Here is a 22,043-nt window from a genome sequence, read left to right on the forward strand (position 1 = left end):
GGCCAGTTAGCCATTAAAAAAGATATCATTCTCTTCATCTCGTTGAGAAGTATGATTTTCGTTTTTGAATCACTTGATTTCGTTGGGTATTGAAGAAGTTATGAACGTTTAAAGTTTACCCGGTTTTCGGCGAGTTTTCAAATTTTCACTCGGACCAGTCAACTTTGAGGCTATTTTCCAGCCACCTCCGCAACCATTGGGCTTTGAAATGGTATAATCTTATTCTACACTTTCCTATCTTCATTTTGATATATTATGGGTCGAATTTGGTTAAGAAACGATTGAGTTACGAAGCTTTGAAAATTGCCCAAACTTCTGGTCAAGAGCTTCGGGACACTTAACCGAATTTTTAACGGAATGACCAAAATGATGGATGATGGACAATCTCATGGACCACTTTTATTGATTTGGAATCTCAGGGACCAAACTGATGAGTTATGCAAATCTCAGGGACCATTTTCGCAATTTACCCCTTTTTTTTTTGCATAGAGTTTACTTTTTGTTGTTAAGACCTTATTGAAATTACTAAAACATCCTCAACTAACGGGTCTAACGGGTTGACCCAAAGTGACCCGTTATTTAACGGGTTCACCCGTTAAGCATTCACCCAAATACTAATATTAACGGTTTAGGTCGGGTCCAAAATGTCAGGTCTACTTCTAATTTTATCCGTCGACTCTCGTCTTTTAAAGTAAATTTCCTAAATCAAAATTGTTTTTTTAAAAGCGACATCTTTTCAAAATTAATTTTCTATAGAATAATTAGTTTTCGCTATTACAGTAAAAAACGCTATCTAGTGCTAAAGTGATTTAGATCACCAGCAAATGAACTCGAACTTATGTTATATCTTCCTCTACTTTCATTTATGAAGCATTTACTCCAAATCGGCAAATTTATCCACGATTTGTTATGATTTGATGAAAAATTTGTAGGGTACAACAAGTTTACACATTTGAAAAAAAATTCTGACTCACCAAATTAAAAGTTCCTCAAAGATCCAAAAAAGGAAAAAATCTATATCAAGAAGCATTGCAAATTGTTTTTATTGATTGCATCCATTTTTTTTCTTGGTGCAATGGGCCAACAGCCCAAAGTTACAAAAAAAAAAAAAAAAAAAAAAAAAAAAAAAAAAAAAAAACCTTCACAATAGCCCAAAGTTCCTACAAAATACAGCTTCTGTTCATTTTAAAGAGTGTGCTAAGGTAGAAAAATAACAGTAATGAAAATGATTTCCGCGCTCTTTTACTATCTCAAGCTGTAATAATCAATATTTGTGACAAAAACACCACATTGCCTTGCCGCGGGAGTTCCTTATTACTCAAAGTTGTGTCTATGAATCTTGGTGGAGAGATTTTGTTGTGTAAACGATTATATATCACTTTGTATCCGGGAGTCTCTCGTATCCAGTCGATCTTCTCAATGGACAATTTTCAATGGTCTCATCATGGCATTGTCCTCATGATCCAAGATCTGCACAAAATAGAACAAAAAATTAACATTACATGTCCAACCCTATGAATATTAACAATTTTTCACCATATTGGAGGTAGTTCAAAATATATCGCTGACACGAAAATAAAATAAAAACACACATAGTGTAAGTGAAACAAAATTTTAGAGAACCATACTTACATGGCAATGGTACACGTAACCAGGCTTCGCAGTAGGATCAAACTCATACGATGCATTCGAGTGTATGTAAGCAAATCTCAAAAATATCTTTGTCACAGTACCGGGTCTCATCTTAAACACATTCTTCCAACCTTTCTCGTGAGCTGGCACCTCTACTCTCTTGCCAACGGCATATTTGCTTATTTGGCACTTGACGGCGTCGTTTAATTTATTCATGCAATCTTTAAACTTCTCTACATTCACCAACTCCCTCTGCTCCAATGCAACGAACAGTCCCAAGTGAATGTGTAACGGATGGTTGTCCTCCGTCAGATTGATCACGTTCCACACCTCACCGGTCCCCGCTTTCGCGATCTCCGTTGCCGGTGCCTCGTAAGATTTCCCGTTCAAATAAAGATGTGTCGGCTCATCAGCGTCACTCGTGTACTCATACATTGCGATGTATCGTGTGCGCGATGCACTCGATAAATCAGGAACGGGGTACTGAATTAACCTCGCTGGAACGTGCGACGTGTCCAGCTCTGAATGGTCAACAATCACAAACTGCATGACCTTACTGTTAGCAGTGTTAACGGGATCACCCGACGGATAAGGATACGGTGCATCATTGGCTAGGATAGCGTTGGCATTCTTGGACTTCGAAAAGTCAACCACCACGTCAGCGATCTCAGAAGGCGCCAGCAAAATGTCCTTGGTCCCCACCGGTTTCCCAAGGTACGCCGAATCAGCCCCCACGTGGATGAATCTCAAACCGTTGGCGAAGAAGAATCTGAAGAACCTCGCATTGCTAGCGTTGATAATTCGGAACCTGTATTTACGACGTCGTACCTTCAACTGCGGCCATGCCTTCCCATTCACAATAATGGCGTCACCAAAATATTCCGGCTGCCACTGCGGGTGTATGGAGGGATTGTTTCCGGTAGAGTTCATGTATATCGAACCGTCGGTGCGAAAGCTACGATCGAACACCACTAGCGTTCGATCAAATTCGCCGCTTGGGAGTCGAAGCGGGTCTTCGACTTCCGGCTGACGGACAATGTAGGCCCCAATCAAGCCAGCGAGGAGGTTGACTCTAGTCAACCCCATGGCGTGATCATGGTACCACAGGTTCCCGGGTTGTTGCTGGTTGCGGTAGCGATATCTTCGCTTCGGCCAAGAGGGCCCACGGGCTTTGAATTTGGCGGTGAACCATGCTTCTGCGCTACCATCGCTTGCGGGTTCATGGATGCCGCCGTGGAGGTGCACCACAGTAGGAACGCCCTTGTTGGTAGCGGGTAGGGCCGTTGGAATGGTGGGATCCCAAGGCAGAATGTGTTTGGAGGGGAGGTAATTACGCCACGTCACGAAAGTATCGATTCCTTGGAGGGCTTCGATTGTAGGACCAGGCACTGTTGCTGTGCGCTTACGTGTACCGTAGGCGAACACTGGCGTCGCCGGAAGGTCTCTGTGGAATCTCTGCAAAGAAAATAAAATAATATAAAAAGATTACACTGACAAACAAAGGGGCTAAAAATGGATAAAACATGGGGAAAAGACCAAAATAACGACATCGGAATTTATGTCGCGGTCTAAACGAGCTCACTAATAATTAAATCACGGGAAGCAGCTTTACAACTGTGAATATGGAATTGGGTTTTTGACCTTCTGTTGAACCGGATCCCCTCCTGAGCTTAGGAAGTCTGAGCAAATGATTATAATTTTTAAAATTTGATCCAACGACAACAAATACATTTCTAAAAGTTATAATAATTACAGTTGTTGGATCAAATTTTAATGGTCCGTGTGATTTGCTCAGGAGGGGATGTGGTTCCACCTTCTGTGACCTTCTGTGCATATTAAATTATTACTTGATCCGACCTTAGCTATGATAATTGGATTATTACTTATGTGTTAATTAACGTGTTTATTTTCAATTAGTGATAGTTTGCAAAATAGATATGAAATTTAGTCTACCTAACTACCTAAAATTTAGACCTTTGCAATTCATCATCAATCTAAAATAAACGCGTTAATCAACATATATGTAAAAATCTAATTATCAACAATTACGTCATACAGTTTACAAAATTTGATCTAAATAGTCAGTTTCACTAACATTACACAGTTAGAAAAAAAAATGCGAATTGGATGATGGCTAAGTTGCTTACCCATTTTTTCATGTACATGCCAATTTTTAATGACTTGGGTTTGGGAACACCATCTACAATATCAAAGCCTTTGAGTAGGGGCATATCGGGAAGTTCATCCACAAACATGTGCAGCCTGGTCAGATTTACAAGCTGCTCTGCCGCCCATGAAGTCTCCAAAAGCACCCCGAGAAAAGATATTAATAACACCAAAACTCTCTGATGAGCACTAACCATCTCTCTCTCTGTCTTAGCTCGGTTGCATGGAGGGGAGAGAGAGAGAGAGAGAGAGAGAGAGAGAGAGAGAGAGAGAGAGATAAGTGCTTATTGGAAAAGTGATTTATCTGAGTAGGTGTTTTGCGGAAAGGAGGAGGTTGAGAGTTGACAGACAGAGTCTGTTGTTTTAAAGGCAAAAAGGCTGGACAGCGTTTTCTTGTATGGATGTGTTGGATTCGTCGGACTCGGAATATAATGGAAAAAAGAAGAAAAAAGGAAAGTATTTGGCTAAGGGACATGATTTTCACATACCATTTTTTATTTCTCACGTGTTTTTCTTGATTTTTGGCCATTATATTAAATAAATCAAATAAAATCAATGATCAAAATTAAATAAGGTGCGTGTTAATTATTTTTCTTCGGTTAATTTGGTCTGTTGGGATACGATGTTAAAGGAAGAAGAAAAAAATGGTTAAAATGTTATACAGAACAGAAAATGTTAGGGAAATTATTATTTTTATTTAAAAACGATATTATTTGCACTAAAAGGAAAGATGTGTATTTAACCTCACAATGGGCTAGCAATAATGTGGTTCAAATCTGCCTTTGGTGAGAATCAAACCTAAAATCTCTCACTTACAAATAAAGAATAATATCATTAGATCGTAATACTCAGTGACAGAGAAATTATCTTTTTAAACCATATTTTAGTAGATCTAGATACAAAGTTTTTCTGTAATAATTTAATAAAGAAATTAAATAATTAACTGACAAATCACATTGTATATAAAATAATTTAGGTAGATAATCTATCTAACATCACTCTACAAAAAATAGGGAACTTTAACAAAAAGCTTCCGGTATTGTTCACTTTAACGAAAAACCACATTTTTACACTAAAAAGTCAATCTTGGTACTAATCACTTTACCATTTATTTTGTCTTTATCATTAAAACTCAAAGTTTTCAAGCTATTTTTATTAGTTTATCTTAAAAAATACGCAGCATTTCCTGTTGGTCCCTTCTTCCCCTTTGGATTCTGCATTCTGTGCCAATTTGAGCGTGAGCTCATATCGATGGGCAGCAATGCCTCCTCCCTCTTTGGTGATGGTTTTATCTCGTGACGGTTTACCTGTAAATGAGTTTTGAGGTTGCTGGGTTTGTTCTTCCCTCCTCCTCTTTTGGTCGCCATTTTGGCTTTGGGATAGTACTTGATTGTCTGAGAATATTTCTTGTATATTGAGGTTGTACGGCAAGTAAAAATAATATATAAATATAAATATAAATATATTTCTTTTTATGGACTTTGTTATTTGTTAATCACCAGATTTATTTCCAAATCTATTCACCAAAAATGTGTCAACACTTTGCATAATAGTAATAAATAAAAATATAAAGTAAATACCAAGATTAAACAAATCAAATATTGTCACGTAATTCAATTGTTTTTTTCTTTTTTGTCAAACGATATATTATGTTAGAATAGCTACCAATAGAGTTTTAACTCACCATGTCATGGCTCAATATTTTTCCGTAATTCAATTGTTGAATCTGATACTTCTGTAATTAATGAGTTAAAAGTTTTAACTTTGGCAATAGATTTCTTTTCGTGTTCATTTCTTTCTATCACAAATGCAATCCACGGTCCTGTATATATAAACAAAGTAATTGCTGTCAATAAAGAGAGCCTTCCGTTTAGTGTTTTCAGAAAATTAAAAAAAAATAACGAAAAGAAAAGAAGCACATGGACGTGTTCACGAAGGCGTTAGGAATTTCTTTATTTATCATATTTTTATTTATATTACAATTTTTTTTTCTTATGAACAGAAATTTATTGCATCCTTTGTTCTTATTCTTTAATTAATATTGTAATTAAATGAATGACGTTATTTTTGGATGAATCATGATGAGGACCAAGGCAAAGAGGCCCATAAATAATCTCGATTAGGATGTTAAATTTTTTTTTCATGGAAAAATAAAATTAGGATGTTAATATATTTCTTTATAAAGGTGAAATTTTTTATCAAATATATTGAAAAGCAAATAAAGGAAAATAATCATAGTGCAATGCCACTCTCTCCTAGGAATAAATAGAATTAGGATAATACTTGGCTCACCTTTTAATTTTGTCAAATGATATTTTAATAGTGAACTGACGTAACAAAACCATCAACTAATTTCCTTAAAATAAATAAATAAATAAAAACTTATAGCTTTACATAAGGCGAAGAATGCAGCCGCACGAGTTTTATCCTCATTTGGACACATTAGGTTGCCAAATTGATATGGGGGAATGCACACGTTTGATGGGCTGGTTTGGATTGGGATGTGGACATTGGATTGAACTAGGCTAGTTTGGAAACTCATCTAAAGTGGTTTTGTGACCCCACTGATTATGATATAGATCCGAGATCGATATTCAATCCGTGATACAATAGGCATGAGTTATGTCTAATTTTTTATACAACAACGTATTTGGACGTGATTGACAAATTCGATATCAAATTAGGTTATTTATTGTGTGGTTTAGCCGAACTCTTCATCCTCCTAGTGTAAAAATATCGATGTACTAATAAAAAAAATATTTATAATAAAGAGATGAAAGAATAAATTGGTATTGAACTCGCCACAAACGAAATTCGACCCTAAGACGTCTTAGGCTCTTACTCACGAGTTGACGATTGGCTGATAATTATATTTTGCTCATCATTACATTCTATTATTTTCTTTGGCCGTCAAATATATCACAAGTTTATATATGTTTAGTGGGGGGGAAGTATGACTTGAGTGGTTGAAAGGAAAAATTAACAAGGGGCCCTTCCTCTTCTAGTGTGGACCTCCAGGGTGTAAAAGCACTTCTGCTACCACTCACGGCAGTGAGTGCTATTAGTGCCAAAATGTATATATATGATATTATATGATATGATGGTGGAGGCCTCATCAAATCAACCAAAGTTGTTAGCTAATAAATAATGCGTTTCAACTTAGTTTATATGCTTCCATGGCCAACAGAGAAAGACAATGTGTTGCACGATGGACTCACTACTAAATCTGACCAAATACGTCCACAATTTAGCCATCTAGGTTTGTAGGGCGGGTCAGGCTCAATAAGTTCATCTATGTGTGAAGTTTAATCTCAAAAAACTTCGGTGCTAGGTAATTAGGCCATAACCATCTGTGTTAGGTAGCCATTTTTTATCATTTTTTATAAAATTTATTACAAATATTTTTTGTTATTTTAAAAACACTTCTAAACCGAAACGTCTAACTTTTGTATTGACTTACATTGATCACGTTCCAAACCTTCGCAAGTTGCAGATGGGCACCACCCACAAGGCTACAAGTGAGAATTGCAAATAAAGCCCTGTGGTCCTGTCGGTTAACAAGTTTTGTACACATCAAAATTCAAAAGTAAGACGCACGTGACATACGCGTGCAAATCTGGTTCATGTGGCAAATACTGTATTTACAATTTATACCACTGGACATTGTCAACCCAGCTGTTCCTATCCCTGCGCAAATTCCATGGTGCCCCTCAGTCCTCCCCACTGACCACAAATGCACCATCCGATGCCACATTTGTCCCCCCCATTGGCATCATAAAATTCATCCAATTTCCGAATCGACCGTAACCTAAAAACCCAAACTCCGATGACTTATAAATAGGGAAACGATTTTCGGACAGTTTCGTTTATTTCTGGCTGATTTTTCTCTTTTGATTTTTCGACCCAAACGTGAGCAAGAGTATAAAACTCGTACTACTGAGTGAGACGTAGGGCATTGCACCCGGCCTCCTATTTTCGTACACATCTTGTTTGAAAACGAAATGTAACTACAAAGACGAAAATACAAGAACAATGCAGATTATTTACTAGGATAGTAGGATTAAAGTCAGTCCTGAAGCAAGAAGGGGAAACATTACCCCAACAACTACAGATTACATTACACAGACAAGTGATTAGATTCACTCCAACAAACGACTCGTCGCCCTAAAAACCCCACCAATTAAAACAGAGAAGTTCACTCTCCCCTCCCATACACCTCTACACGCTTGTTTTTTCCTAGCTGATGAAATTACATGATTGAACAGCTGCTGGTGTTCTCATCACTGAACATGTGAGCAGCAGTGTTATTACTGCCGTAACTAGGCTCACCGCCGTAGGGGTATGCGGCGGCTGTAGGGGAAAAGGTAGGGCCGGGGCTAGGATAGTAATTGTGGTAGCCAGTACTAGGAGGAACCAAGGGAGACCTATGATACATCATCTGTGGCTGTTGCTGCATTGCTGCTTGCCTACCCTGCATATTCATCATCTGTGATGGGTGGGTGTACCCATTTGGATTCATCAGGATAGAAGATGGGTGTTGTTGACCAATTTGCCCCGTGGTATATCCACCACCTGGGAAACCTGCTGCATTAGGGTTTGCCTGAGCCTGAAACCCTCCAAGAACATTGGGATTTGCCTCCAAAGCAGCTGCATTTGCAGCAGCATTTCCATGAAAACCGGCCAAATTCATCATCGCACTCAGGTCATTCATGTTTCCTCTTTTAGCTTCGCCGTTATTGATGTTCATCTTCAGGGCGGCCATTGTTTTCGGATCAATCCCGCCTGGATTCGCCTTCATGTTCTGATTCGGGGGCCCACCTTTCTTCCCGGGATTCACACTTCCAACAATGTTGTTCATCATCTTCACATTGTTGGGAGCTGCAGCAGCTGCGTTGATCACTCCAGCATTTCTCTTTGCATTTGCATTGTTTGCATCATTTGCTTGCTGCTGCTGCTGCCTGAGCATCCCACGGATAAATCGCAGCTTGTCCTCCTCGCTTTCTTCCTCATCGTCTAAGAAGTCATCATCTTCCTCGGAGCTGAAAGACGGAAACTTTTGCTGGTTTTTGAAGGCTTCGAAGTTCTTGAGGTTGCCCTGTTTCTGCCCTTTGTTGTTGTTGTTGTTCTTGTCATCTTTGATGCAGTTGTTGTTTCCCTTCTGGCTTTGGTTATTAGATTTCTGGGACCAGATCTCAGCATGTTTCCCAGCTCTGAGCAGTTTCTTGATCAAAGTTGCAGAATCCACACTTCCAGAAACTGTGACTTTCTGCTGATCAGAATCTATTTTCACTTGGTAAACACCTGTAGGAGAATTGGGTTTCAAAAAAAAGGAAGAAAACTTAATAAGAAATGCACACAAGGGTAAACTTTAAACAGAAATGGGTGAGAAATTTCAATCATTTCTTGAAGAAAGAGTGAAAATTTTATGCAAAAATTACTCCTAAATTCATCAAAGGTAAAATCTTTTTACTTAATTTTACCCTTTTTTCTAACATACTTTTCTCAGTAACCAAACAAGTCTTGCAATAATATGCTTTTAGAAAGAGAAAGTGGTAGTGAGTTAGTCACCAATTAAAATACAAGAACGCTACAAAAAGTGAGTACCTTCAATTCTCTGAAGGAGTTTCTTGACTTTCTGTTTACAACCATCACAGTGAATGTTCACTTTGAGAATACAAGTCTGTAAAAATGCAACAACAAAAATAAATAAATAAAAACCAAACAACTAAAACAAGAACAAAGATCCTTCAGAAAAAGACCAACATGTTGACTGAATAAAAATAATAATATTTAGTAAGAAATAAATAAATAAGAGAGTGAAAGGAAAGAATGTGGGTTAATAGAAAAGGACCTGGATTTTGAGGAGCTTAAAGTCATCGTCTTTGGTCATTTCTTCAAAACTCTGTTTGGATGGTAAGAAAGTTCACTTTCTCACTCTTTCTTCTCACTCTTTGAGGTGTTGGGAGCTTGGGTGGTTTGAAGTGGTAGTGTAATTGAAAAGGTTGGGCGTGTATTGACCAAAATAAAACATAAAAAGTAAGTGAGTGAGTTTACTGTTTTTTTGGGTTTCCTGCAACTTTTAGTAGAAGACTGGAAGTAGAGAGAAAAAGATGCTTCTTAATTTATTTATGTATAATTATTTTTTTATTTCTCCTCAAAAGCAAACAAAAGAAAAGCACATGGGTCTTATCACCAGAGGGCAGAAGCTCAATATTTTATTTGAGAAAAACATTGAGGGTACACAAAAGAAGAACGAGAGAAAAGTTTGAATATTCAAATGATGTGATTTAACGTTAAATACTGGACAAGAAAAGCAAATAAATTAAAAAATTGAGTAGGATTCTCTACCTTCATGTTCTCATTCCGTTCTATCTCTCTCATCATCTCACATATTATTTTTTATCGTATTATCTTTATAAAAAAATCAATATAAGATATTAACGTGATTTAACCGTAACCATTCAAGTATGAGGGAAGGGAAGAGGAGGAGAGAATCCTCCTCATTTAAAAAAAATAAAAGAACGACGACTTGGCAGATTGAATTTCTATACTTTCTTTCTAAGAACACAGTTTGATACATCAAATTTAATAATATAGGTAATTGAAAACTTAAAGAAAAATCTTACCAAGAACATTGAAAAGTAGTTTTAAAATGCTACTCAGTACTATGGTCTGATGCTATTCCTCTTCCCTTGAAAGTGAGAGATATTAGGTTCGAATCTCATGAATAACGAATTTGATATTAAATTAAACTACCCATTATGTGCTTTAGTCCAAATTCATATTTTTTTAGTGTAAAAAATTATTAATGTACTCAAAGATTTTTTTTAAATCACTGAAAATAATTCTCGGAAAAAATGACCATGCATCAGGGACACTAAAATATCTCATTTGTCACATGTACCTCCATTCTCGTGATTATTTTTAAGGAAAACTAATGAAAATGGCTTGAAAACTTTGAGTTTTAATGATTTGGACAAAATAAAGGGTAAAGTGAATAGTACCATGATTGACTTTTTAGTGTAAAAATGTGGTTTTTCGTTAAAGTGAACAGTACCGGGTGCTTTTCGTTAAAGTTCCCTTATTTTTATAAAATTTAACGAAAAGTTTCCGGTATTATTTATTTTAATGAAAAATTACATTTTTATACTAAAAATTAATCATGGTACTATTTACTTTACCCTTTATTTTATCCTTATCATTAAAACTCAAAGTTTTCAAACACTTCTCATTAATTTTCTTTTATTTTTATTCAAAAAGGGCATAACCGTTGTGAAATAACAATACATATATATTTGTATTTTAATTGTGGTACAATAAATAATGTATTCCAAGTCCCATCGGGCTTTGTAAGTAAAAAACACACATGTCCAAACTTGGTTCTAAAAGGTCAAATGTTTTAATTTAAATTAAGTTGTCAGCGATTAATTAATTTAGAATTTTAACGAAAATCTTTTGGTACTGTTTATTTTAATGAGAAATTATATTTTTACATTAAAAAGTTAATCATGATACTATTAACTTTACCATTTATTTTGTCCTTATGGTTAAAACTCAAAGTTTTCAAACATTTTTCATTAATTTTCTTTAATTATTATAATGATTAAGGCTTTTCTATTTGAGTTCGACTCTTTTCTCTTATTTATTATAAAATATTAATTTTAAAATTATAATTAAGTTGTATTTATTTTCACTTATATGAGTAAAAAGTATAATAATTATTCATTTTTACTTATAAATAAAAATATTTTAAATTCAAATCGAGTCATCGATAAATCGTAACGTGATAAATTGTTTTCGGCCTGGCCCATGTTACAGTACCGCACTGAGAAATTGTGTAAAATAATAAGAAACAGGGCACCAATAGTAAATATTGAAAAAAAAAAATTGAACCGTTTGTCACGTATCCCGGTGAGTGGGGAGGCGGTGGGGTCACAGTTGGTGAACCGTGGGGTGCAAGACAAATAGGGTTGCAGTTACGAGGAATGGATTGGACCGTAGTGGTTTTTCACTTTTTGGATCCCCACATTTACCATTATTTCCGAAAGTTTCCCTCACATTTTCTACTTTTGTGCTTCAACCCATACGGTGTATAGTCTTTAAATATCAAATACGTGTAAATAATGCAATCTGAATATGAAAATCGAAAGAATTATTGAATGGAATTTACATTTTAAACTTAGAAAAAATGAATAATCTATATGGAACGAGAATGCTAAAATAGTGATATTTCAAATGAATTATGTAACCTTATATGAAAATTCAAAACACGTAACAATGCGTGATAGGTTTAAAATGCCGATACTTTTACGTTCCATTGCTAAAAGCAAGAAATTGTTAAGAATGTAATAAAGAGGAGAGTAGATGTAGTTAGGGTTAGTTGGATTCTTTACTCTTTCAATTGAAGTGCATTCATATATCCAAGTAATTTTTTACCTCATTGACAACATTGTGAGAGCTCCTATAACAGTGGTCCTAATTCCAGGGACAAGGGTAGTTAGCCAAAGGACGGCAAAATTTGAATAAGACTTTAAGAACTCATCACATTGTTGTAAATGGTGAAGCTAAAGAATTTTTTTTTTTATATAAATCACATGGTTTAGTAATTGGTGATCGAATTGCTTCTTTTAAATCATGAAACAATGAGTCCACAATCAACCGTTAACTTATGTTATTTGCAAAATATAATTTTAAAAAAACGATCACTTAGCATATTTTTGGTGAATACGAGTAATGCTAAAGAAACAGTCAAATTATACCACATTTCTAAACCGCATGATGTTGATGCTGAGGTTGTTATGACCTGTCACTAGATTATATTATTTACTTTTTATAATTGTTTTTAAAACAAAAAAAATAATTAATAATGAAGAAAAGTATTTATTCATAACTAAAGGCTTTTTATATTAGTACCCCACAAAATGTTGAATGCACCCCACATTAAAATTTAATATTAATGACTTATTTACTCTACTATGTAATGACAATTTTGACCTTATTAGGTTTAAAAAATAATAATTTTTTTTATAAATACACTACAAATCTCTTTTAACGTATTATTTATTTATTTCAACTATCAAAATTCCTCTCATTCTCCCTAAGCAATGAAACTATAAACATGTTGATTGAGAAAAATTATTTTTGACGAATGGAACATGAAATCGGTGTTTCGAAAGTTTTGAAATCATTATTATTGTTATTGAAAAATGTTCAAATGAGTCTAAACATTTTTTTTTAAATCATATAATTTGAAATCATTCGGCAAACTAAAGTTCATATAGTTTGAAATCATTCGGCAAACTTAAAAATGAGTGTTATAAGATTTGAAAAATATGGGATGTATAAAAAATGTGGGGTGTGTGTAGAAAATGTAAGATGTATATTAAGAATGTAGGGTGTGAGGGTATTATGGGGAATGAAGTTTAGTGTATTAAGATAATTTTTAATTGAAAAAGTAAATGTGTGGTGTATTAAGTACGTGAGGTTTATTCAACAATTTGTGGGGTGCTAATATAATAAGCCTAACTAAAAATAGATTAAAACCCTAGACGATAGTGTTGAGGTTTGCAGCCACGCAGCTCTCTACCACCCATCATTCCTCTCGTCTCCCTCACCCCTCTACCACCCATAAGGCCATAATAAAAATGGTAAAGTGTTGAGGTTTTGCAGCCGCAGTGCTGCTGTTACCATTGCCGGTTCAGGTGTCGGTGGGGCTGCCCTAGCTGCCAGCCTGCCGCTGCTCTTGCAGCAGAGTATAAGAAGGAAGAACCCAAGGAAGTGAGTGATGACGATATGGGATTCAGCTTGTTCGATTAGGAGCTCCTTCCAGCAAGATGTAATCTAATCTTCAGTTTGATGGTTTTTAATACTTTGAGATTAGTTTTCTTTTTGGCTGATATGCAGTGGTAATTAAAAATCTTGATTTTAAATAATTAAAAATAAATTTGAAGCTGCTGTCAAATTTGACAGTATCTTCTCTTACTGCCATTCCATGTCATGCCACATAGGAATTGGCACATCGATTAAAAAATGCTTGCGTTGTCTTTTATTCCTGTTATTGTTGATGTGGTCATTTTGACGCTCTAAGGTCTCGTTTGGCAGCTCGAACTGTACTGATTATTTCAGTCGGATAGGATAATTTGTCATCGGATAGTACTGATTATTTAATCGAGTGTACTGACTATTTAATCGGGCGTTTGATGAGGTACCGGATTAAAAACTCAATTCATCAAAGATTATCATGTTCATTTACTTCCTCAAAAGGAGATTGAAGAACTTTTATGACACTAATTTTCACAATTTAAAATTAGCAAGAGAGATGGAAAAAGAGTCAGCTAGATTTTGTTTTCAGCGATCTGACTAATTAATACCAACGATTTGGAGTGTATAAGTTATCCGGCGTATGTCGTATAAAATAGGCCAGACCGCATAAATAATTCGGTGCTAATTTAATACGGAATGACACTAAACACCGGATAATATTAAATAGTACTATGCGGTGTGTTATCCGGCATGTCAAACACGCCCTAAGGGTTTATTTTGGGGGAGTTACTAAAATAGAGCATGTATCTAGGGATTGCAATGAAAAAAACCGAAAAGACGAAGGGAAAGTTCACTTTGTTACCCTTTAAATGGTTCACAAATTCCCAACTCACTTGGTCATATTTTATCCATTTCTGAGCAATTTTTCAAAGTCCTGAAGTTGCTTTAAACCAGACAGAGAGAGCAGCACGCAATCAGACAAAAGGTGAAAGGTGTGTATTCCACTTTTCTTGTGTAAGAAGGAAAGTAAGGGCTCTCATTGCCTCCACATTCAATTCCACGCCCTATATTTTGGTCCCGAGCAACTTTTACGAATCGAATAAGCAAATTCATCGATAAATAGGGTTCAAGAACGGGTGAGCAAATTGAAAGAACGTTTGTGCGTGGGCAATTGCTAACAGAAATTTTTATTGTGTCCATAATACATAACAGTACGTTATATGTTATTATATAAGAAAAATTTTCGATATTTAGGTCGTCGTGCTTGTTCCTACCCATTTTTCAATGCAATACACTATCATAGACACTAAGAGCATCTCTAATGGGAGTCCATACTTAGGAACTCCCACTACCAATGTTGAGGACTCATATAGAGGCTTTAAAGAAATATTCGAGTCCCTAAGGTACCGTTTGGTACGTGGGACGACACGAAATAAAGTGGGACGAGGTGTTCCGTCCCACGTTTGGTGCGCTTAAAACGGATGGAATGCACTGTTCCACGGGACGAATTTTGGGTGAATTTTCATTCCTCCTCACTCCCTGGAACGACTCGTTCCACATATGTGGAACACAAAATTATAACATTTCCATCTCCTTCTTCCTCCTTGTTTCCATCCGAGGGCATCTTTACTCCCTCTCCGTTCCGTCTCGTCCTATCTCGTCCCGTCCCGTCCCATTCTGTTATGTCCCGTCCTGTCTACATACCAAACGATACCTAAAAGAATATTGTTTGCAATGAGAAATCCTTATATTATAATCCCTAAATGTAAGGATTAAAATATTAAAAAATTATTGTTTATTTTGTTGGAGTATTGTGACCATTGATAAAAATAAACATTCATTTTTCAAGAGAAAGAAAAAAGTTAAATGAGAAGTTGTCCCATGTGGATGGGTTCAAAATACAAGGAAAAAAACATAAAGAGCATCATCGTTCCTACTCAAAATTAGTAAGAGGTCCACTCTTTGAGTCTCTATATGTTGAGATACTTTGAGGTATTCAATTCCGGCCTATTAAGAGCCTTTTGTCCATATATTTAGAAACTATACGGTTGTTGAGACTCCATTTAGAATCTATATCGGTGATGCCTAAAGCATCGATTTAAAGGTCCCATTCGACCACCATTTTTCTTCTTCTTTTTCTTGGGCCCATGCTAACGGCCCAGATTTATTACCGGGTTACTCTAGGCCATAAGGAAATGAACCTAGGATTTAGGCCCAAGTTTTATTATGGTCGTAGTTTAGGTGCAATTAATCGTTGTAGCTTACTAATTGTTATAATTTCGAAACAGGTTGAACTCCGCCATAATTTATACGGATTCAGCACTTGAGGTCCAGGCATGCATATGATGTTTTTCCACCGCAAAAAACGTCTAATTTACCTTTTACTTATGTAACTCGAGAAAAAATGGCAAATCTAACTTTGTATTTGACTTGCAACAATGAGTATACTACAACGGGAGTTAAATTGCAATAATGGGGGCATAAAATAGTGGAATTTATAATTAGCTCAAACCATCAAGATTAGAGAAATGCTAAGAATCTTCTCTCAAAAGTTGGACTCTCCATGAATTCTCTGTTACCTCATATTTGTGGAACAAATGTTAGCACGAGAATCAACGTTAAACTGTGAAGTGACAGAAAGTCCATTTTTGGCTTACAACTTATAATTAAGAAACAAAGCTAGGAAATCAAGATGGCAAAGCTTAAAAACGATATCGTGTTCAGGTCCATTCTTCAAAGAATATTCATAAATGAAGTGAACATGTTGTACAAGTATGTATGAAGTACCCATTTTTTTGAATTCAAACTTCCAAAATCCAAAGACGATGAAGCTGACTAACGCAAGGAATCTCCCTTTCCTTTTTTACTTTGTGATCGATATTCTTTTTTTCAACCAAAATAACATGCCAAAGAACCTGCATCTTGACCAAGCATGAAGTATCCACCATAAGCATCGTTTAAACTTTTAAAAAGGAGCTAATTGATTCATGAGCATCAAGTCTTTGCCCTTAAGTTTCCGAGGAGCATATTTTTTTTTCATCTGATGGTGACGGTACACTTTTTGAAGAACACGTACAGTAAACGAAAGCAGAGAAACCTCGCGCACGCATTTGTTGCAGTTGCATGCAACATCTCTCTCACGTTCTGCGACATTGAATATAAGCTGCCCATGATTATATACACTATAAAGATGTTGCATGCAACGAATGTATATAAATTTTCTCAAACGAAAGAGGGTATGTAGTACACAATATTAATTATCATTTTGACAGGGTCAATCATGTTGATTTCGTATTTTCGGAATAACTAATATAATCACAAGACTATTGGTTTCGAAATCACAATACTATTGGCTCTTTCTAAATCTGGTGATGTTCCAAACATATGGTATGACCCAAAAAAGTGAGTATTTTTTTTATATATAATAACATATTGATTCATGCATGCAGCTAAGCATATATTTTGGGGGTGAAAGTTACATGAAGGCTTATCTTCTCAATGCTTTTTATAGTTGTATATGAATTCTGATCAGAGTAGGTGGAGTAGTGAAAGTTACATGGAGCTTATCCTTTCAGTGCTGTTTTTGAGTTGTGATTTTACCAGGTGGCAACTCTTATAGAATCTTACTCTTAATTCGGATTAAAACTTTGAAGTGGACTATAGATAAGCTAAGTGCGATTACATGTTACACGTGGAAACTACCCAGAAGCTTAGGATAGTACGATTTACTGGACATGTATCCACATATATATGACCAAATTTTAAAAGTTCGTATTCTGTTTTTGCTATAATTATTATGAAGCTAGATCTAGAACGCTTATGGTGACTAGAATAAAATTAAAGGTATTTTTGTTCAATCAACATTTTTACTTGCTTTTCTATTTAATGAAGATTTTTCATGAAAAGATCAAAATGATTTATGGTGGACAAACTCATGAACCACTTCTATCAATTTTTAATATTGAGAACCAAAGTAAAGAGTTATACTAATCTCATGAACTATTTTGACTAAAAAACTATATTATATTATGAATCTTTGATGAAATTCTTCCCAATATATTTTTGCCCAATAATGCCAAATGTAGGAGAAGTTTGTTCTGCATATGGAGCACTTGTACCTTATCCCAAAGTTCCCAACGAAGAGGATGAAAAGTACCGATGTATCTTTCTTCCATCTTCAATGGAAGTGCTGGATATAAAACAATTTAAAATAGATGGTTGATTGGTGTTGGTAGGGCACAAATGCAACATCAGTGTATAAATAATCAAATATAATCATAAAGAATATTTTCAAAAAATTCACAAAAAGGCTTGAAGATTCCGCCACTCTATTGCACATATCTAAGAGACAGTGATTTGATTGTTTAATTGTTTCATTTGCAAACATACGTCGAATGATTTGATTTTATATTGTTAATTGGGTATTATTTTACCCTTTTAGTGTTACAAAACATACCTAATCTAATATTTAATGGGCACGGAAAGATAATAATATGGAAAAAACTTGCATACAACGACATGATCACCTTATTTGTAAGATGAGTTTTTTTTTGTATTCCCTTCCGTATTTGACATCAAATAGGGTGAATTTAGGGTGGGTAATATACAACAGGCTCTCTATTGGCGTGACTAGTTCCGCATGGACAATGATCTGAAATGTCACACGCTAGAATTCCTCCATTTCAAAGATATTTTTTCACAAATATATATATATATATATATATATATATATATATATATATATATATTTTTTTTTTTTAATTTTTTTTTTGTAGTTTGGTCTCACATACCTTTTTAAATTTTTGTTCATTGATTTTCTCCAATTCATTCGGTTTGAAAACTAAGAATTGAGAAGAGTGTGTAAGAAGTAAAAATAAGTGTGAATAGCACCTATGATAATAATTTTACGTGATAACATGAAAACACTAAAAAAGTTTACCGAAAATGATCATCATCAAATTAATTACGTACAAACCTAAAACATCAAGGAGAAAATTAAACAACACGAACAAACCTAAATACAAACAAAACTCAAGGCACAACGTGGCATAGATCGATCATAGTAAGCATACAACAATAATTTACTAACAGTAGTCTAATCTAATTAAGCCAGTGAATTTCAACCCTTCTTAATTACTTCTAAATCACTTCACATGATAGAACAAGCATGTGGATTTTCGTCGCTAAACATAGAGGTATACTTGTCGTCCGGCGCATTCGGGCCCGGAAGTGCCTGAGTCACGTTCCTCACGTAGCCGGAGGGAGCCTTCTTGTCATAAGCTCCGGCGACATAAGGATATGCCACCAAGTTGTAAGCCACGTACGGCCAAATCTCTGCCTTCTTCCCTGTGCTCTTCACTTTCTTTAACACCTTGTTTGGCTCCACGTATCCCGTCACCGTCACTTTGCTCTGCTTTCTGTTCACCTCCACTTGCTTAGCCCCTGAATTTATACATAATAACACGTTAATATTGTATTTAATTAATCTAACTAACAAGGGTTCCGTCCCACATATTATAGCTAAGATTCAATTATTATGTCAGATGTTTGAGTACTGGAGAAGAGAGAGTCAAAGTAAATTTTTCTGTCAGTCGCAGAAAACTTTTGCTTTACGAGGATGCTCAGACACTCTGGGTGTCCAGGCTTTGATGATCATCACATGCATGTGTATATGTTTCCTTTTTCTTTCTTATCATAAAAAATTAATCATGGGTTCCTAATTAAGTACCTAATCATGCTGCAGTTAGGGTTGAGTATGGGTAAATAACATGTATAGAGAAGGAGAAGTTCGAACCTTTCATGTTAGTAACAGCATTTTTTACTCTCCTTTCACAGCCATCACAGTCCATTTTCACCTTGATTTCAACCGTCTGCAAAATTAAACAAGATTAAGAGCAGAGAGATGTGATTTGTTACGTGTTTAGCCATGAAAAAGCTTAATCAGAAGAGATTAAGGCACACGCAAACTACTACATAGAGCAGAATATCACAAGCCAAACAGAGATTTTGTTTTGGTTTTGAAGGTTTTGATGATGTATAGTATACCTGCATTGGCTTTCGTTTCTTCCTTGGTTTTGAGATTGTGAAATAGTCTGAAAGAGCATCCAGAGCACCCATTTCTCCCCACTCTGATAATTCTGATCTGAGTTTTTGAGTTTTTTTTTGTTAGTGAGAGAGAGAGAGAGAGAGAGAGAGAGAGAGAGAGGGAAAGGGAGTGTGTTGCTGCAAAGGCAGTGTGTTTGGGGCGAGAACAAAGATATTTATAATCAGAATGTAGTGCGACTTGGTCCTCATCTAATAATGCAAAGATTTAAAACTCATTTTTGAGTGTTTGCATCGATAAGAAAATATTGGACTAAAAACTCATATTTGAGTTTTAATAATTTATTTATGTTTATTGAAGATTATTCGACTCAAAGTTTAATCTCATTTTTCTTGGTTGAATAAAAAAATTTCTAGTTGGCAATGGCTCCACCTTAAACTGTAATCTCATATTAAAACTGAAATTTGAATCTCACTTTGCCTCAAAACTCAAATATGAGTTTTAAGGCTTATGGGCGGTGCAAGTTGAGCTTAACCAAAAGGATCACATAGTGCAAAAGATAGTGACATGTGTCCTCAATTCCTGCTATTCTTCAAGATATCACGCGCTCATGCTCAACAACTTGGCAAAAATTAGAACAAAAATAAAGTATTCTACTATTCACAAACTTATTTTAACTTCTCATACATTATTATTAATTTTTGTCAATTGATTTTCTTCAATTTATTCGATTTGAAAATCGAAAATTGAGAAGAATGTGTGAGAGATAGAAATGAGTATATGAATAGCACTACCTAAAATAAAAAGAAAAATCAAATTAGCAACTTTTTTATTAATTTAAAAAACAGGAAAAAGAGAAAAATGAAAGGGAGATATCTGGAAGGAAGCAAACTCGATGGTTTGTATATGTTTGACAGGTTAATTGGAGGCTGTCGTCTTGCTGTTTTCTTGAGCCCAAAGAAAAGGGATTGTTCTGTTCAATGGCCTACTATACAGTGTATGCCTCCTAAATGAAAGTTAAAGCCAAATCATGCATAAATGTTGACAAAAGAAGGTTTGAAAATGTGGCAATTAATTTATTACTGATGTTTATGTCCACCATGAACTTGGTTTACGCGCATCCAATTTAAATAATCAGAACAAAATAGTCCCATTGCAAAAGGAGACCTATGAAAAAAGATGCAACGAGACTTCTTAATTCAGTATTTTAATATAATTTTTTCATAAACTAGTGAAATTGTACAACAATATGAATTTAAGGCACATTATGTATATGTAGGAGAATAAGTAATTTTTTTATTTTTTTTCAATTCTCTTTTGCTGAAAAGTTTAATAAATACATAAACTAAAGATACCAAGAAAATACCAGTAGTTCAAAATGAGCATCAAAGCACATGTTTTATTGGCCTTGTTTCTGGCCGACTCTTTATTTATTTATTTATTTTTAAAAACAAATTCACACACATACACACTCTTTCCTTTTCGTTTTTCTTGCGGGGTGTTGGTGTTGGGGATGGGGGTTGGGGGAAGGGTATGGAGGTGATGATTGATGAACCTGTTGCAGATGTTTGCTGTAAGATGGCGACGGTTCTCACTGACACCAAAAGAGTTTTCAAAGAATAAAAAATTAAATGATCTGGAGCCCCTGTGTCTTGAATCATTTGCTAGGATGAAACCAGTGTTAATTGCTGGACATCAGCCACCTTTTTTCTCAAATCATCAAGGCGCGGCTACTACTAGAATTTTGAATGAATCACGTAGTTAATATAAAGTGTGAGATGTAAAGGTTAAAAAGTTATATTTGGCGAAAAGAGAAATCTGATAAAGGCTTATAAGAGGTTGGGCCACTTTTTATATTGCTTGATTTTATAATTGAATGTTAATTTTGTCATGGTATCAGAGCATGTTGGCTCACATGTGAATGCCAACGGGACACACGTGTTCAATGTCACCTAATTTGTGTTGTTCACGTATTTGACTTAAAAATTCGCCTCAAGCGAGGAGGCATGTGAGGATGTGAAAGTAAAAGTGTTGGAAAATATTATTATTTAGATTTATTTTAATGTTTGGTTTTTTGGGCTTAGCCCGTTAGTACTAGGGTTTCGTTACCTTACTTATCAGGGTTAGGCTAGTTTAAAATATATACGGTACTTTGTAACTGTATAGAATAACAAGTCATTTGCAATGTAGCCTTTAGGGTTTTGTAGTCGTTTCGGCATTCTCATTTGTTTAATAATATTCTTATTTTGTTGGTCTTGTTCGTTGCGCACTCTGATATTCAACTTGGTATTAGAGCAGGTTGGATCATTCGAGATTTAATCTGTTGTTGATGGGTGCCAATTTGTTTGTATCAGTTTTGTTTTAGTCATCTTCCGCTATTTGTGTTTTCGTTTTAGATTTGTTAGTTAGTATTCATTGTTGGCTAGGAAAAAGTTTGAAA

The 22,043-nt window shown here is 35.2% G+C and overlaps 3 protein-coding genes across 3 annotated transcripts; all 3 read right to left on the bottom strand.

Annotated features, from left to right (window-relative positions):
• Positions 1–1,015: 1,015 nt before the first annotated feature.
• Positions 1,016–4,180, bottom strand: LOC126607394 (multicopper oxidase LPR1-like). Its single transcript, XM_050274964.1, has 3 exons — positions 3,780–4,180; positions 1,633–3,087; positions 1,016–1,470 (listed from the first exon to the last, which is right to left on the bottom strand). Exons 1-3 carry the CDS (start codon positions 3,993–3,995, stop codon positions 1,417–1,419), a joined length of 1,725 nt encoding a protein of 574 aa, XP_050130921.1. The 5' UTR covers positions 3,996–4,180; the 3' UTR covers positions 1,016–1,416.
• A 3,640-nt stretch (positions 4,181–7,820) lies between these two features.
• LOC126609412 (heavy metal-associated isoprenylated plant protein 37-like) lies at positions 7,821–9,914 on the bottom strand. Its single transcript, XM_050277357.1, has 3 exons — positions 9,650–9,914; positions 9,403–9,478; positions 7,821–9,099 (listed from the first exon to the last, which is right to left on the bottom strand). Exons 1-3 carry the CDS (start codon positions 9,686–9,688, stop codon positions 8,048–8,050), a joined length of 1,167 nt encoding a protein of 388 aa, XP_050133314.1. The 5' UTR covers positions 9,689–9,914; the 3' UTR covers positions 7,821–8,047.
• Positions 9,915–18,494: 8,580 nt separating this feature from the next.
• On the bottom strand, positions 18,495–19,808 carry LOC126609024 (heavy metal-associated isoprenylated plant protein 20-like). Its single transcript, XM_050277043.1, has 3 exons — positions 19,606–19,808; positions 19,355–19,430; positions 18,495–19,002 (listed from the first exon to the last, which is right to left on the bottom strand). Exons 1-3 carry the CDS (start codon positions 19,675–19,677, stop codon positions 18,710–18,712), a joined length of 441 nt encoding a protein of 146 aa, XP_050133000.1. The 5' UTR covers positions 19,678–19,808; the 3' UTR covers positions 18,495–18,709.
• Between the last annotated feature and the right edge of the window lie 2,235 nt (positions 19,809–22,043).

Source organism: Malus sylvestris, chromosome 16, assembly GCF_916048215.2.
Source record: "Malus sylvestris chromosome 16, drMalSylv7.2, whole genome shotgun sequence".
In the NCBI taxonomy this organism is placed as follows: Eukaryota; Viridiplantae; Streptophyta; class Magnoliopsida; order Rosales; family Rosaceae; genus Malus; species Malus sylvestris.

Bases quoted from the DNA above. Each gene is read 5' to 3' on its own strand.
- LOC126607394 (XM_050274964.1), bottom strand. From the start codon at position 3,995: ATGGTTAGTGCTCATCAGAGAGTTTTGGTGTTATTAATATCTTTTCTC. The intron at 3,088-3,779 runs GTAAGCAACTTA...TTTTCTTTGCAG, and splicing joins GCATGTACATGAAAAAATGG to AGATTCCACAGAGACCTTCC. The intron at 1,471-1,632 runs GTAAGTATGGTT...TATTTTGTGCAG, and splicing joins GTTACGTGTACCATTGCCAT to ATCTTGGATCATGAGGACAA.
- LOC126609412 (XM_050277357.1), bottom strand. From the start codon at position 9,688: ATGACCAAAGACGATGACTTTAAGCTCCTCAAAATCCAG. The intron at 9,479-9,649 runs GTCCTTTTCTAT...GCATTTTTACAG, and splicing joins TTAAGCTCCTCAAAATCCAG to ACTTGTATTCTCAAAGTGAA. The intron at 9,100-9,402 runs GTACTCACTTTT...ATTCTCCTACAG, and splicing joins ACTCCTTCAGAGAATTGAAG to GTGTTTACCAAGTGAAAATA.
- LOC126609024 (XM_050277043.1), bottom strand. From the start codon at position 19,677: ATGGGTGCTCTGGATGCTCTTTCAGACTATTTCACAATCTCAAAACCA. The intron at 19,431-19,605 runs GTATACTATACA...TTAATTTTGCAG, and splicing joins AGAAACGAAAGCCAATGCAG to ACGGTTGAAATCAAGGTGAA. The intron at 19,003-19,354 runs GTTCGAACTTCT...GTATAAATTCAG, and splicing joins TGCTGTTACTAACATGAAAG to GGGCTAAGCAAGTGGAGGTG.